The sequence below is a fragment of the Acanthochromis polyacanthus genome, chromosome 5 (assembly GCF_021347895.1).
Source record: "Acanthochromis polyacanthus isolate Apoly-LR-REF ecotype Palm Island chromosome 5, KAUST_Apoly_ChrSc, whole genome shotgun sequence".
Lineage (NCBI taxonomy): Eukaryota > Metazoa > Chordata > Actinopteri > Pomacentridae > Acanthochromis > Acanthochromis polyacanthus.
This window is the reverse complement of record NC_067117.1, coordinates 33,835,487-33,848,527: the sequence shown is the minus strand read 5'-3', so window position 1 is coordinate 33,848,527 and position 13,041 is coordinate 33,835,487. Positions and strand designations below refer to the sequence as shown.

At 40.1% G+C, this 13,041-nt stretch overlaps 1 protein-coding gene across 2 annotated transcripts in view; it reads right to left on the bottom strand.

The window, feature by feature from the left end:
- draxina (dorsal inhibitory axon guidance protein a) overlaps window positions 1–13,041 on the bottom strand; it is a 35,081-nt gene that overhangs the window by 10,550 nt on the left and 11,490 nt on the right. Inside the window, exons 2-3 of one of the 2 annotated variants that reach the window (XM_022192628.2) lie at window positions 6,042–6,559; window positions 5,149–5,372 (exon numbers count right to left, since the gene is read on the bottom strand). In XM_022192628.2, coding sequence (XP_022048320.2) covers window positions 5,149–5,372; window positions 6,042–6,540 — 723 coding nt within the window. In that variant the 5' untranslated portion in view covers window positions 6,541–6,559. Of the gene's footprint in view, window positions 1–5,148; window positions 5,373–6,041; window positions 6,563–13,041 lie in introns of both variants that reach the window. The other variant, XM_022192627.2, reaches the window with a different exon arrangement.

Genomic DNA, 13,041 nt, shown 5'->3' with positions numbered 1-13,041 from the left:
TCACTCAATATGGGACGCGCAGCGCGAGGTGCACATTCACGGGAACTATGGATTGTTTACTGATTTCAAGACATGTTTTAGACAAAATAATTTACTGGCTTGTTTTGTCTGGATGTCCAAGGTTGGATTATGGACGTTTTTTGGAATATTTTCATCTGTGACTACTTTTGAGCCTTCAAAGGTGAGTTGTGCCGTTAACGTTATTTGCTGTTTGTCGGACAAATGTGTTTATATTACCCGCTGTGGTAATCACATCTGAAAGTGGTTTATACCGGCGGATTCATGAGAATCTAAGCTTTCCATGAGTGTATAATGTTTCTATCATCGAGCTTGCAGCTTCGGTCAATTTAGTAAAATACGTTTTCCCGTCCGCCTGTACGCTGCTGCAGCTGTAAGCATATGGCTAACAGCATCCTCATGCTAACGGCGGCTAACAGCCCAGAAACAGGTGAACAACACGGAGCCTGTTCGGGTCATATGAGGCTGATAAGTGACTGCAGGTTGGACGGAAAACAGAAAATAGGAAACAGAAAACTGTCAGCTGTTTGTTGAATTGGAAATCATGTGAATGAACAGGGAGGCTGTTGTCGAAGCTCAGATGGGCCGCTGAAGTTTAACGGGTTACCCCGTTAAACTTCAGCGGCCCGTATTTCATGCATCTCCATGCATGAAAATGGTCAAAGTCAAAATAACCACAACTGCCTAAAATCACATCAAACTTTTCTATCTGTCATTCACCCATACATCATAACATGAAAGTACATACAAGGGACTAACCTGGCACAAAAACGATGATGAAGTCGGTTTCCATCCCACTCTCCGGACTTTATTTTCCCAGTTTCATTCTTTCACTACTCCTGGGAAATCTAAACATGTGTAATCCCTTCTCCGATCGATTTGTGCACCCAAAGGCACAACAGCCCGTCATTTTTCAGGTATTTATGAAACCAAAAAAGACCTAGAATTACTCTCTGCGTTGTAAACAACGTTAACAGGCATAACCGGCGTTCATGAATTGGAAACAAAATGGCTCCTATAGATCACGTGACCAAAATTTTTTGGACCCGTCATGTCGCCACTCTCATTATATAGGCACTCTAGGGCCCATGGATGACAGGGCCCCCAAAAAATATGTAGAAAAAATTAAATTATTAAACTTAATATTAAGCGCAGTATTTTACTATTGTGTGTTTCAAATATAATACAGTTCATATTCGCTATGCTTTTATTGCACTAAAAGTTGAATATCCATTGACAAAAAGTAAACATCTATATTGACTGACCACCCCCCTGTATCTGCATGAAATGGTTTGGTCCGTTTTAGCGTCACTCACTAACGGTGCTTAATTGCAATCAGACAGGAGATGCGCCAAACAGACGTTGCTGCTGTGTGGCCACAATGTTGTCAAAAAACAAAAATCTGGCTACCAGAAGAGGAAGGAAAGGAAAGAGAGAGAGGAAAGAGAAAAGAAAGGCGTACGATCTCTGAGCCAGTTTTTCAATAAGAAAGGTGAGTAGCCTGTAGTCTGTGAATTTAGCCTGTTGGTTTAGGCTAATGTCCATGGTGAAATAAACCAACTAGCTATAGATTAGTGTTAGCTTACATTTTAGCAACATTTAGTCAGTGCAGGGAAACGTTTAGGAAGGTATTCATATTAAATCACTGCCCCTGCCCCTTTTAGCAGCTGATGATGATGAGTCAGCAGCACCCCAGTCTCCCCATGCCATCACCCCTCCCTGCCCCAGTGAAGAAGGTGAGCAACACTGTGCTAATGACATTGGCATGTCCGTTAGTATCATTGCAGGGCGTCTGAGGATTTCTGTCAATCTTGCTCTTTTCACCATTACAAAAAAGAAAATGAAATATTCATTAATGACATAAATTCCAACAAATTATTTTTTATCACATCATGAGCATTATGAAATAATTTATGAATAAACAAATAACCTTTTGTCTGTACTGGATGATACAAATCACCAATAGTAAATCTTGCTAGTACTAGTATAGAACTACAAGAAGAAAGACAGTTGCAAGCCTTTAATTAGAGTCATGTAAAGCTTTGATGGGACAGTTAGGTCCTAGAGATGTGGTAACAACGGTAGCGCAGCAGCACAGAGGGGGCCCAATTTAATTTTTTTTCATGGGGCCCAAAATTCCTGGCGGCGCCCCTGGCAATGAAACTTCACATTGACTTCATTTAAGCAAAATGCAGAACTGTAAGAAGAAAATATGGCACTAGCAAAGCAAAATATAAAGAAACTATATTTATCACGCAAGATATTTATTCAAAGGGCTTAAGTGAAGGGAGTGCTGGACTGTGTTGGTTGCTGCTTAATTTGTGCAAAGGAACCCAGACTGTATTTTTAGTAGCTGTGCAGAAAGAGGATTTTATCCACTGTATCTGGGTCCAGATGTGCTCAGTAGATAAATAGCAAAGCATTCTCTTTGCCATTTGAGCAATGTTGGAAAGCATGATTTTTTTTTTTGTTGCTTCTACCACTCAGACAAATGCCTTTGAGTTTGGCTCTGCAAGATACTACTTCAGCCTGGGTGTTAGCATCATCTTCATCTTATTACCTCAATTAACCCGACTTCTGGACTTGCAGAAAAATAGTCGACTAGTCACTAGCTAGTTGTAGTTGACTATCATGACCTTGGTCCCAAACCCAGTAAATGACAGTAGCAGTTGTCTGGTGTTTTCCCAACAAGCAGTCTCTTGCAAATTATGACTGTGGTCTCTGAGACAGATTAGGATGGCATTGTTAAAGGACAGCAAAACTTCAGGATGACTTGGTGGCAATGACTTTGATAGTGGAGATAATGATTTGCATCCACTCACCACTGAAAAGTATTTTTTTTTTCTTTTCATCTTCATCAGAAAGTTTTTAGGGCCTAGAAATGACCAGTTTCTGTTCACCGAAGAAGCAGATCAGGAAATGTTTGCATGAATCATTCAGTCTGTGCCAGTTTAATTGGTACCAGTTACATAATTCATATCATAATGAAAAACAGTCTGTGAATGTGGAAAAGATTCATAAGGGTTGTTTTTAGAAAGAAGACAATGGATTTATATGTATGTCTGAACAACAATGCTTTTGTGGCTTCTCTGTCTGTCCTGGACAGGGGAGATTTCTTCCATTTTTTTTTCCAAATTTTTTGGAAAGGAGTTTTTCTTTATACAACTTAATAGTCTACCAAAATGACTGATGTATAAAATGTAAACTCCCTTGAGAAAAATTTATGATCTGTGATATTGAGCTGGGGCTGCACAGTGGAATAGTGGTTAGCACTTTCGCCTTGCAGCAAGAAGATCCCGATTCGAATCCCGGGGTGGGCCTGGGATCTTTCTACATGGAGTTTGCATGTTCTCCCTGTGCATGCGTGGGTTTTCTTCGGGTACTCCGGATTCCTCCCACAGTCCAAAAATATGCTGAGGTTAATTGATAACTCTAAATTGCCTGTAGGTGTGAATGTGAGTGTGATTGTGTGTCTGTATATGTAGCCCTGTGACAGACTGGTGACCTGTCCAGGGTGTCCCCTGCCTTCGCCCGAGTCAGTTGGGATAGGCTCCAGCACCCCCTGAGACCCTAGTGAGGATAAAGCGGTGTATAGAGAATGGATGAATGGATATTGAGCTGTGAACATGCTGGACTTGACTCAATTTTATAAAATGGAAAAAGTCCTTCAACAACTCCATAGGCTCAATACAACCTGTAGGATAGTGGCTGCACCAAGAGATAATGAGCCACTGCTAAAAATCACCTGTGAAAAACACACAAATCAGCCACAACATTAAAACCACCTGCCTAATATTGTGCAGGTTCCTCTTGTGCTGTTCAAGCAGCTCTGACATTTTAGAGCGTAGTCCTCTGAGGATGTCCTGTGGTGTTTGGTATTGTGATGTTGGCAGTAACCCTTTAGATCTGGTGTTCGGTGGGGTGGGGCCCCTGTGAATCGGAGATTGGAAGGCAGCACTCAATGCCTTGGGTTCTTTGTCGTTTTCCTTGAGGTGTTCCTGTTTTCTTTTCGGGAAGCGGCTGCCACCTGGGAGTCTTATTGCCATAGCAACATGGTTGTTCATCGTAAGTGTCAAATTAACATCCACATGAATGTTAGGACCCAAGGTTTCCAAGCTGATCACTGCATTGTAACAACATGATCAGTGGCACTGACTTTACCCTTTAGTGGTTTTAATATTGTAGCTAATGAGACGACTAATGATGGGTCTCTGTTCTGGGTTTTGTTGGCCCATCCACCAACTCCAACATGTCACCTGACATATTCCTTCTGTATATCTGTTCATCTCAGTTATGTAGGAGGTATAAAATGAATCTTGAACTTGTATTTATCTTTATTTGGAACTTTCTCTGGTTAAACTTGATAAAATGTACCCCTAGGTTCTATTGTACTTCTAATTTATCTGTCATTCACAAAACACAACAAATGTCCGTCAGTTCAAGTCAGTCATCCAAGGGCAAATATTTCCCACAATCGCACTACAAGCTGATGTGTGTTTTTAACCTCAGATGTAGTGAATGTTAAGCTTCTCTGATGTCTGGAGTCTTTCAACATCCACTGACACCTAATTTGTAACGGTTCCAAGACTGACAGAGTCTCAGGAAAACATTTATAATTGTGTTTTCGTTTCATAAATGCTGTTAAAGCTTCACGCTGGGTGGATGTGACAGGTGGCGAGTGGTGCCCCACGCACCCCTGCAGATTTTTCATAACATGTGCCCACAGTCAGACAAAAAAAAATAATGAAAAAATTGTCATTGCTCAAATGATTTTTGTCCTGACATGGTTTCTAATAAAGGAACAGGAAGGTAGTTACAGAGAATGTGCTGCTGGACTCTGAACTGTGTGGTTTTGATCCCAGAGGTGTAGTTTTATTATACAGAACACGGTCACAGCTACAGTATCAAACACTCTGTGACCAAGAGCCGGTGAACTCGGCCTGCTGGAGGCCATTTTTCACCGGCAGCACTTTCAGGTTCACACTGTAAAACGTACCATTTCTAAGATGAGCTATGAGGTTTGCGGCGGCGTAATGGCAGTAATGGGGCCCATTTCCCCCACACACTGGAATCACACTGAGGCCCAACAGATGCAGCCTTTAATAAGCACTTGAGTTTCGTTGGGGTTACCTGGGGTTTGGTGGAGGCCGGAGGCAGCGTTGGGGGATGCTCGTTCATCACCGTGGTAACCATGGAGGAGCCGGAGCCAAAGACGCCAGCGATGGGGGAGGGGGGTTCACTGGGTGGGGTCGCACTGAGGGAGGGGGAGGTGGCAGAAGAGGAGGAGGAGGGAGGATCTTCGAACAGATCTCTGCTCTTCAATGCAGAGCTCAGCTCAGGCTCTGGAGGAAACCCTGGACAAACAGAGAGGAGAGAAAATATTGTTCCAAAGCTTTCATGACTGCAAAATGTTTCCCATCAAACATTGATTCAGTTTGTTCTGAATAATCTAGTGGTCCACAAATATCAGCTTCCCAAAATTACAATAAAGAAAATGTTCTTCCAGCAGTATCACAGCAAGATCCATGAACTGCAGATCAAATTTGAAGCCACTAAAATACATTAAAGATATCTGTGTCTGGAAATTCTTCCTCCCTACAGGTAAATAGCAGTGCTCACAGCACTGATTATATGAAGTGTATCTTCTTGTTTTAAGTTGGGTGAACTGACCTTTAATTAAAACTGAATTTATTTATTTTTTTCTATTTTCTCTCACAACAAATCATAAACATTAAATGGCAGCATCTACCTGATTTCAATGCAGACATTTACTAAGAAAAGCATAAATTAGCAATGTCACATTAACACATGCAGCTTTTGCATTGCCAGTGTGTTATTGAGGCACCTGGCACAATATGAAGCTCTCTACACTTAAACTAAACAAGATCATTTACTGTTAATTATACACGTGATTTTCCTACATTACAAAATCTCTTGTAAATGCCTATCGGTTCTTGTCAGTGAAGGAAGATTAGTTTGAAAGAGAATTTTGCTGCATGTGTCTGCGTCTATTTAAAGTTCACCTTTTCTATGCCGCCCCTTGTCACGTCGGCTCCCTTGCCTCCTGTGCTCAAAGTGGTGCCCATGTCCATTCCCCTGTCCATGTCCTCTCCCTTTGCGTGTCCCCAGGAGGTTATTTTCTCGAGTATGTGATGGACTCTTCACACCCATTCGGATTCTGTCTCTGTCCCTCCCAGGACCCATCTCTAGTCTGACAGGGCTCAGACCCTCCAGGCCTGTCCCATCATCCTCAGGCCTGGCCAGTGGGTGCAGGGGTCTGTGGGAGAGCAGCCCGGCTCCACCTTTGGCAGCGCGAGCCCCCTGGCCACCATGCCCTCCACGCTCCCTGCTGTAACCGTGGACCTGCAGACCCTGCAGAGGGTACTGCAGGGCATTGCTGCCACCTGCTGAGGTCTGTGCTTGCCTCCTCTTGCCATGAGGCGCTCCAGGCTCGGCACTGTGCGACAGTGCCAGGGCAGTGACCAGGAACGCCAGCAGCAGACTCCAGGAGAGGACCATCATCTGTCAAACACAACGCCACCTGCTGGGAAGAGAATTTGTATTAGTACTGAGCTGATTCTGCTTTGAAATTATATTTAAATGAGAAAAGTACTCAGAGAATGCAGTACCCCACCAAGCTGCTCATTCCTTCGATCATTTCTGACGGATAAGTCCCAATAAGTCTGCAGAGGTCTATTCGTAGCAGAATCACAATCATGTGATCATCCGCAGGTAGCTGATGTCGTGTTCACTTGTCACAGTTGCGGTGACGCCGTGCCGTTATCAATGATACAGAAATCATGGATCCAGACTATAAGCCACATCACTGCCAAAATCTAATCTATTGGTCCTTGTGTCATTTCTGACCTTCCCGGAAAATTTCCTGTAAACCTGTTTATCTGTTTTTGAGTAATGTTGCAAACAGACAGACAAACCAGTGGTGATCATCACATAACTCAGCTGCGTTCCTTGGCAGAATAATGTGGGTCCCCCAACATAAAGAGCTGGGTTCTGCTCAAAGTTTTTTTTCCCTGTTGAAAGGGTTTTTTTCTTGCCACTATCGCCTTTGACTGTAATTGGCGCTATATAAATTGAATTGAATTGAATTTAACTGATACAGAAACTTAAAGTAGATTTTATCAGCAATGGTGATCGGTGAAAACCAGGATAAGAAGACCTCTCATGATGTTTCTCCTCCTGACCATGAGTCCGTTTTCATTTCAGGTCTTTTCTTGGATGATAGTGTCTTTACTAATGTTTAAAAAGTATTGAAATAATTTTACTAGTCTGAGGAAGTCCAAAGAAATGGTTTTGAGGTAAGATGATGGAATATTCTGATGGCAACAAATCAGCCACTGTGGTTTTCATAAGAAATTAGATCTTCAAGCTTTTCTTTGCTGCTAACATCACAGTCATGTGGAGGGTTATCCACAATTGTAAACATAAATATGACCCAAACCTTTTCTCTAATATGTGAAAATGTATGAGTAAGACTTTTAAGAGAAGAAGTCCTCCTTTCAGATCATCAATTTTCAAAACTCCAGCGTTGTCAGTGTTAATCTCTGATACATTATATACACTATCATGTGATGCAGTAACATAATAGCTAACCAGGAGTAACACGTGTTATTATCAGTCTAACAGGCTAACCAGCTGACTTTATGTTAAGCTGATAATGTTTTGCTACATTAGCTTGCTTTAGCACTAGCTAGCTTGCTTGAATTCTTTTCTATTGTTGGCTAAATATCTCTTTTGATTTTGTATTATCTAATAAAGTAAATAAAGCTAAAATAAGCTTTTGTTCTTATCAGCCAATTTTTTAATAAGACGTTCTTACTTATTAAAGTGACTAGTGAGGTTCAAAACTTTCCTTTTTAAGATTTTACATTAAGTTTGAAAATAACAAAGTTGCAATCTGGTGTTTTATTTACCCTTTAAATTTGTGCACTTAGGCATACTTCTAGTGTACATATTATACTAATGTTCCAAAAATATGGATTTTAAATGAGAATAGACATCGTCCTTATGGGTGGGCATCATCAGCTGATTTACCCTACTCACTAAAATCTGATAGCTTCTTCTTTTTGAACTAGTTTTGCATTCTTGCAAGATTAGATACAGTTTGTTCAAGGAAATATCTTGTTTTTGAGTATCAGTAACTCTTCACATGTCTGTCATCACAGTCCTGTTATTATGTAATTATTATGTCTGCACGCTCATAGTTGATTCACAACAAGCAAAAACCCTCCTCTGTCTGTGAGTGACTGTCAGTATCCAACAGATCGAATTTAGCAATTTACTGCACAATGAAGGAACTAGTGATTTAAACCAGTGCGAGTGTGAGCAGGCATGGTTGTATAGAGTATGAACAATGGATGGATGGATGGATGGAACATCAGTTATCTGGGATCCAATGGATGGCTGAATGGAGAAGTAGACTATATTGCAGCAGGTTGTTGCTTGTTGACTGGATTGTCTGTTTATGGGCCCTCTTCAGGTCAGATGAAATTTCCAAACCACTTGATCGACTGAAATGAAATATACAGACGTTCGTGGCCCTCAGAGGATGAATCCTAATTACTTTTGTGATCCATACACTTTGCTTTTGGCACAAGCACGATGTTGACATTTGTGGTTTTGATTGAAATTAATGCTATGAACTTTGTCATACGTTTCCCTCTGGATACATTTTGTGCTTCTTTCAATTTTCCTCCAGCACTTTCAAACTTACACAAATAGAATTTTTTTTATCAAATATTTTGTTAAAGAAGTTGAATTAGCTGACTATGAGGACATGAAACCTGTGTACACCTGACCATCTTCCAGGAAGAAAGGCTGGTAAGGCGATATTTTATATATTTAAGTTTAAAAGGTTGGATGGAAATAACAGAAATCCAACTCAGATCATCTATATTATGTCAGATTACTTTATTATACATAACCGTTCAAGAGTTTGGGGTCTCTTAGAAATGTCCTTGTTTTTGAAAGAAAAGCTTTTCTTTTTCAATGAAGATAACATTAAATTAATCAGAAATACAGTCTAGACATTGTTCATGTGGTAAATGACTATTCTAGCTGAAAACGGCTGATTTTTTTATCTACATAGGAGTACAGAGGAACATTTCCAGCAACCATCACTCCTGTGTTTTAATGCTGCATTGTGTTAGCTAATGGTGTTGAAAGGCTCATTGATGATTAGAAAACCCTTGTACAGTTATGAGAGCACATGAATAAAAGTGTGAGATTTCATAGAAAATATGAAATTATCTGGATGACCCCAAACTTTTGACTGGCAGTGTACAATAATGTAACTTCTCTCAGAGTGGACACACTTGGTTTAGCAGTGATTGTTGGCCTCTTTGTGCAGAAGCCATAATCTACATTCACATGAGTTCTGAAACGTGGTGTTGTGTTCCTCCACTCTGCTGCGCTCATCATCACTCTATAGATTCAGACTACGTCACTGTCAGTCTCCTGAGCACATCCATTTATCTTGGTGGCTTGAAGGAAGCGATAAAGAGATGGACAGACACTTGTTCTTCTCCGTCTTTAGAAATGATTTTCCAGCCTTCATTCCACAACCTTCGTGCCTCACTCAGTATGAGAAACGGCACTGCACACATCCTTCATCGGCGCCTATTCAGTGGTCTCGAGAGCCCTCCTACCGTACCTTTCATTACAAAAGTCAACATATCTGTGAGATGTGACTGCAATGAAATATGAGGTTCTGTATATCTGCATTGAAAAGCCACCTCTTCCAAACGTGAACAAAATGGTGTTTAGTCTAAATGCAAAGGACTCAAGTGGAAACATCTTCCCTTTTCAATTCCAGATCCCGAGGTACACGGCAGACGGGCTCAATTTAAATTGTAATTTAATGTCCCTGGAGGATTCTTTGTGTTCATAATGATATTTACTTGTACATGTACTTTCAGTGATTATAGTGTAAGAAAACCCCAAAAATCTGCATTTCCTGGGAGATCTGCCTATAATTTGAAATCGCAGTATATTTAAGGAGCCTTTTCTTATTCTCAGTATGATGCAAGTGATGTTTAAAACCCTCAAATGGATTCTTAATGCAGTTAGCCTATATGCATGAAATTTTTTATGTGTTCAAGAAACTACTTTGTTCATCTGGTTTACTTCACATCAATTAGATTTGAAAGAAGTAAACTAAATTTGCAAATGTTGGTACGGCCAACAGGCAGATATAGTAAGAAAATCGGGAAAATATTAAAATCTACCTGAGAAAATAAGTTATTGACATTGAATTAATTCATTGAATAATGTTTTTAATTGACTTTAAAATAATAAAACTGTGTAATTTAACAGCCACACATTGTAGAAGAACTAATACACAGATTTAGATGTGGACATCTTTTATAATTTTGGCCTGTTTTTTGTTTCTTTTTTGAGTCAACATGTAAATCCATACTTTCTTTTCTGGGATTTCACAAGATCTGAAATTGAAATATGGAAAGTCTGTATAATAACAGTTAAAAAAAGATTTAGCTTTTTTTTAATCCTTAATGTTCTTCTTTCTAATAATGGCAAATATCTATTTTTTTGTTTTTCAAAGTGTGCTGATTTACATCTAACAAAAATATTAAAAATACAATGAAAATAAATGCAGACAAAATAATAATTATAAAAATACATCGTTTAGGCTACCATGTTAATGAATACTTGCTTGTGATTATCTGAATTTGAACAAAACTGGGAAAATCTCTAAAATAACAGTAAACTGTTCAAAAGCAACAGTTAAAATAGTTTTTATGGTGAAGGACCTGTGCACAAAGAATGGTCACTGCCATTGGTTTACAGTGTGGCTACCCTGCTTTCTGTTTACATACAGTCTGTGACTGATAGAAGCATTTATGTTACACAAAACAGCATTTTCATCATTTTTAAAAAGGATTTTTGCAAAATACCATATTTAGGTCCAAAGTAAATGCTTGAAATATGAACACTAACACACTGGTGAGAAAACATGTTTTGTTTTTACTCTGCCAAAAAAATGCGGTGGAGTTATGTGACAAGCTGCATATGTCTGTCTGTTAGCAACATTACTCAAAAAGGGACCAACAGATTTGAACGAAATTTTCAGAGAAGGTCAGAAATTACACAAAGACCAAGTCACTAGATTTTGGCAGTGATACAGCTTATAGTCTGGATCCATGGATTTGTTAAAGATTTCTGTATCATTGCCAGATAGAGACATGGCGTCACTGTAACTATGACAACAAGTGAACACTACATCAGCTGCCTGCTGATGATCACGACTGCGATTCTACTACAAATCCACTACTGGGGACTTATCGAGATTTATCCATTGGAAATGGAACAAGGAAAAGTTGATTAAATTGGGGGGTGTTTCTGAGTCCATCAATTCCCGCCATCCGCTACATATTTAGGTCACGCCATTCGGGATTCGTACATAACGTACACATGCATAAGACACGCCTGTTTGTAGGTACACTGATAATAAATGGCCACATTCTATAGTGCCGTGATTTCTGTTACGAATTTTTTCAAGATTTCAGCCATTGAATACAATATAACCAGGGGTGAAAGTAAGCTGGTATGGGCCGGTACTGCAAAATATCTGGTGGCAGTACACAGTACCGGGAAAGGATCGGGTGGTGGTACGCCACTCTTCCACTGGCACGTCACCCAGCTGCCTGCTATTGACTGCCACTCAGCAGTACGTGAGTGCGCATGCATGTCTACTTTCCGTAACACAGGGACTGCTATGGCCAATAGCAGCCAATAGCAAATAGGTGCACTTGATTTATTGCACTGGGACATTTTCCACAACCACTCAATAGACATCAACAAGCGCAGCTTGCACCGTGACGGGGTGAGCAATAAATTACACCTGAAATTCCACACGTTCTTGTGATTGGCTGAAAAAATTTCAACTGGATTTACTATGGTTATCATCAACAGACAGATATTTTAAATAAAAACGGAGAGAAGCACTACAAAACAGTCAAGATTTTTTTTGTAAAAGTAATAATGCAGAGGAAAATAACCTGTTTGATTAAAAGAAAAGACAGGGACACCGAAGATGGGTTACCACAGAAAATCAGAAACTAACTGCTACTACTATAACTACTTTAGGCCAGGCGTGAACTAACCGTGACGTCACCCGTTGAAACGGCGAGAAAATGAAGCCCGGATTTTGCTACTTCCTGGTCGCCGTTTTGGATTTTCTGGAGCCAGTGACGTAAAAAGCGTCATCAAACAGACTGGACCGGAGAGCAACTAGGGGCAGGATTGGCTGAGGACTCTCTTATCCCGCCCACGTTTTACCGCAGAGGCTTCTGTTGCTGTCTATCAAGTATAGCCACGCCCCCTGGCTCCGCCAACTTTAACGATTTATTTAAAATTCAGTATTGATTTATTTTAAGATCGGCCACCTGATCTCTCATTTTGACCATGAAAACTAACGGGGAAAAAATCCTGAGCTGTAGAAAATCTGTCTATCAAATTTTATTTTTTCCAAAAATGAATTGGGGAGCAAAAGCTTTTTGGAGCCAACCCTAGCGGACGGCGTGATATTGCAAGTTTTTGACACTTCCGGGTGGACTTCAATTCTGGAGCCAGATGCTACGTCCACTATACAGGACTGTCTCAGAAAATTAGAATATTGTGATAAAGTTCTTTATTTTCTGAAATGCAATTAAAAAAACAAAAATGTCATACATTCTGGATTCATTACAAATCAACTGAAATATTTCAAGCCTTTTATTATTTTAATATTGCTGATTATGGCTTACAGCTTAAGAAAACTAAAAAATCCTATCTCAAAATATTAGAATATCATGAAAAAGTATACTAGTAGGCTATTTAACTAATCACTTGAATCGTCTAAATAACTCGAAACACCTGCAAGTGTTTCCTGAGCCTTGAAAAACACTCAGCTTGGTTCAGTAAACTAAACACAAGTATGGGGAAGACTGCTGATCTGACTGCTGTCCAGAGGACCATCATTGACACCCTCCATCAGGAGGGTAAGAC